Here is a 3944-nt window from a genome sequence, read left to right as displayed (position 1 = left end):
CTGATAACGGCTTCCACTCTTCAGCTCTTCAAACATCTGAATGCTAATATTTACTGTTTCTAGCTTGATGCCTTCCTTAAATAGTCTGGCCTGCATGTAAAGTGATCATCTTTTTTTTTGCCAGACCCCTCCCCACTCTCTGGCTTCCCTGTGCATCCTACCCCACTCTCCAGAGTATTCAGCTCAAACTAGAGCTCAGACAGCCAAGTGTGCTGGAGAGCAGTTTCAACTATTCACTAAATCTCAAAATTCACTGTGCAATACTCTGGAGAGATTAAATTTTCACACCCTAGAGAAAGACTTGGACATTCATATTTTAGCAAACGTTTATTGGACAGACTCTCAAGCTATTATTTTGCTTTTTTTTGTTTTGTTTTGTTTTTTACAGTACATCATTTCCTAATTAAACTGTTTTATCATATGATGAGTCTCTTCCTATTCTGGGCATGTTTATTTGCATATGTATTTCCCGCCCCTCCCCTCCCTAGACCAGTCCTGCTGGGAAAACTCCAATTAAATTTAACAAAAGTTTTGTATGAACAACTACAGGATTAGGCCAAGGAGCCTTTCAGACAAATTCCGAGTGTTTAACTAATAGACCAAGACACTTCATGAATGCTAGCTAAACCGAAATTGTCCAGGATCTACCTTAAGTTAGTTACTATGTGAATTAAGCTATTCTAATGTAACCAAATACTAGGTTCATAAACTACAAGTAGAGATGTCTTAAGACACTTTCTCAAACTGGGTACACATACCTCTGGTTGCACTGGGAAATGCTAGACAATTTTGGTTTAGCTAGTGTTCATGAAGTGTCTTGATCTATTATATAAGCACTCAGAATTTATGTCTGAAAGCCTTCTCAGCCTAATTCTCTAGTAGTTGTTCATGCAAAACACTTTTGTTAAATTTAACTGGAGTTGCCCCTGCAGGACTGGTCTGTTTGGAGGGGGCAGAGGGGAAATTAACGTGCAAACACACACAGAATAAGAACAGACTCTTCATATGATTAAGAAATTTAATTAGGAAATGACGTACAGTGAAAATAGCAAAATAACAGTTTGAGAGTCTGTCTAATAAATGTTTACTAAGATATTAATTTCCAAGCCTTATTTTTTTATTCCCCATAGAGCCATAAGGTTACAAAGCAGTGTATCAAATTGAAAAAAAGAAGGAACCCACAAAAATATCTGGGGACCACTGTATAGGCCAATCCCACTTTGGGAAGGCATGGAGGGACTATACCACCTTAAAAACCCTAAAAAATGTTAAAACCCACACATGCTTATTCCATGGTACTATAAGGTTTAAATATTCCTAGAGATCAAATTCAGCACAGTCTCCTTGAACCTAAAATAGGCGTGGTACATTTGATCTGCTTAATTCTCCTCTAACTCATAAATGACCTTAAATATACTTCAAGTTGGTTTTAAGTTATGTGCATTGAGAAGTTCCAAGTTCTGGAGAGACCATCAGATATTAACATTAATCATACAAGTAACAGTTAATATCCAAACTATACAGTTGATATGTACAAAATCTTTTTTAGTTCCACTCAGATGAAAAGACAAAAGCAAACACATTTAGTACAAGGCCAAATAATGACCAATGGATTACTTCAATAAATTAAAAGTAAATAAAAATAAATAAATTGAACATTGAAAAAGACAGAAAACACATGTCCTTTTTTCCTTTATTGAAACTGCCAATGTGACTACCTTTATGCAGGCAGATTGCTTTCCTACATTACACACACGTTTTGTATTAATTTGGAAGTAACATTTTGCCCTCTATGCCTCCTAAAGTTATCAAATTAACACACAGTTATACTTTAAGAATCAGTTTCCACATTTGTCTTTTAAGTAATGACATTTGCTTTTTCAGATTGTGTAAAGGTTACTTGGCAAGAGTACATGCATATGACATTAAATGGAGACCAATCCACCACTAAAAAGGTAATGCACATAAAACATAATACAGTACTTTGACATCATTTCAAATAAATACCCACATACAAATGTAGTAATTTTAATGTAACGATATTTCTTATGAATCAATACTGTAACAGAAGATGAAAATATATGTACCCACATCTAGGAATAATAATGCTTCTTCCAGCAAACAGAAATCTTTTCCCCACTGACACTTATTACAATTTGTACTTATTTTGAGAGGTGGGAAGCTCCCCCCCGAAGTACCAATTTAATCATTCACACTTGCCTCAACGAACAGCACCGAAGAGGTACAGCTTGTTGATGCACTTTTCAGTTTCTGTTTCCTGAAATTACAATGATTAGATACAACATGCAAGAGAAAGTATTAATGTCTTGTCTTTCACATTTGCAAACAATACTATGGTTAACTGCATCCACCACCATCCAAAGCTAAGAGAACATGAATATTCCCAATACATCCTCTGTACTGCAACCACAGGTGTGTTAATACACCTTGCTCATTTGTTCGATACAAGTCCATTTAGTTCCCAAAGTGTATTCGGGTTTGTTTTTTAGTTTTTGTTTTCTGTGCCCCTGAATTTGCATGGATCTGCATGGTGAAATATCATTGACTAACAGAATTGTTTACAATTTCTTGTATATATAATCTCTATAGTAAGACTACCCATTAAAAATGTGCGAAAGGGGAGTTCACTTTGCACTTATTGCTCCATATCTTTACTAGGTTCCAAAACAGCTGTTCATTTCTTCTTGTATATAGTCTAAGCTATTCTACAATTCTCCCTTAAAATTATTAAAGGCACTACTGGCAATAATTAATGACAAAAAGGCGCTGAAATAGAACACCTATCAGTGACAACTTTAGAATTTTTCCTTTTCTAAATGTACCATAAATTTGGCACAATAAAATGAAAAAGTAACAAAACAATTCCAATTTGGAATTTAACTGGTACAGTTGTATAAAATTCTGTTAATCAATAATATTTCAACTTCCTAAAATCCAGAAACTCTGGAAATTATAGGTAATACTACTCATTTAACATTTTTCAAGTGCCTATTACTGTTTTAACCAGAGCAAAGTCAAGTTTTCTTCTTGTTACATTGAACTATTCCTAAGAATAATAATACAATATGAAAAAACCCCAGAATTTGAATACCCTGGATTTCTTAATGAACATGGCAGTTAAAAAAAAAAAAAAATATCAGTAATTTAAACACATAAAGCTTAACATTTTATCATTAAAAAGCTGCTGAAGCACAGCACATATATAGTTTAGCAGAGCTCCCTGTTTGCGTTGAAACCCTTTTCTAAACACAGTCTAGACCAAAACAAAATAGTATAAATCTCTGCCACATGCTGATGTAGAAATCAACAAGCACAAACCCAAATTGGAAAGAGACTATGAGCACAAACCACAGCATTTATATAAATTCTTCTAACATAAGAAATGAAAGAAGCTAAACTAAAATATCAAAATATCAAAAGTGCACAGGTTTAACAATCAGATAAAAAAAATTGAATATCTGCAACAAAAGAAGAAATTTCCCCCATCTGAACATTTCTAGTGGAGCATAAACTAATATGGTGATCATTACATTTGAAGTAGGTTTCTTCAGCACTTGTAAGTTTTCTTTCTGCAGCAGCACTTATAGGTAAAGCTTGTTTGTTTTACTACTTGAGACAAAAGGAACATTGCAGGTAGTAATATTGGAAAAAGGTGTTAAAGGTGTTAAAAAATAGGAACGGGTCAATGGTTTCCATTCTTTGTGCAACGGGCTACCACTTTTAACCATACAGACAGGCTAAGAAATGCTGTTGCACTGTTGGAAAGGCCTTCTCCAGGAACTACTCTACAGCTGAAAAATGGAAAATAAAACAACAACATTAGAAAAAAAACAGTATTTACTTATCAATAAAAGAAATGACAACTTTATACAGAGCGTGCTGCAAGAGCTCCATAGCAGGTTAGTCAGTTGAGGGGTATCTGT

The 3944-nt window shown here is 34.4% G+C and overlaps 1 protein-coding gene across 4 annotated transcripts in view; it reads right to left on the bottom strand.

Annotated features, from left to right (window-relative positions):
- Nucleotides 1–1675: 1675 nt before the first annotated feature.
- BICD2 (BICD cargo adaptor 2) overlaps nt 1676–3944 on the bottom strand; it is a 90908-nt gene continuing 88639 nt past the window's right edge. For all 4 annotated transcript variants that reach the window (XM_019505023.1, XM_019505024.1, XM_019505025.1 and 1 more), the window contains one exon: nt 1676–3812. Coding sequence is in view for 2 of the 4 variants with exons in the window: in XM_019505025.1 (XP_019360570.1) it covers nt 3807–3812 (6 nt within the window). In the remaining 2 variants the exon portion in view is untranslated. The remainder of the gene's footprint in view (nt 3813–3944) is intronic.

The sequence above is a fragment of the Gavialis gangeticus genome, unplaced genomic scaffold (genome assembly GCF_001723915.1).
Source record: "Gavialis gangeticus isolate Ggan-Ray unplaced genomic scaffold, GavGan_comp1, whole genome shotgun sequence".
Classification (NCBI taxonomy): Eukaryota; Metazoa; Chordata; order Crocodylia; family Gavialidae; genus Gavialis; species Gavialis gangeticus.
This window is presented reverse-complemented; position numbering and strand designations above follow the sequence as displayed.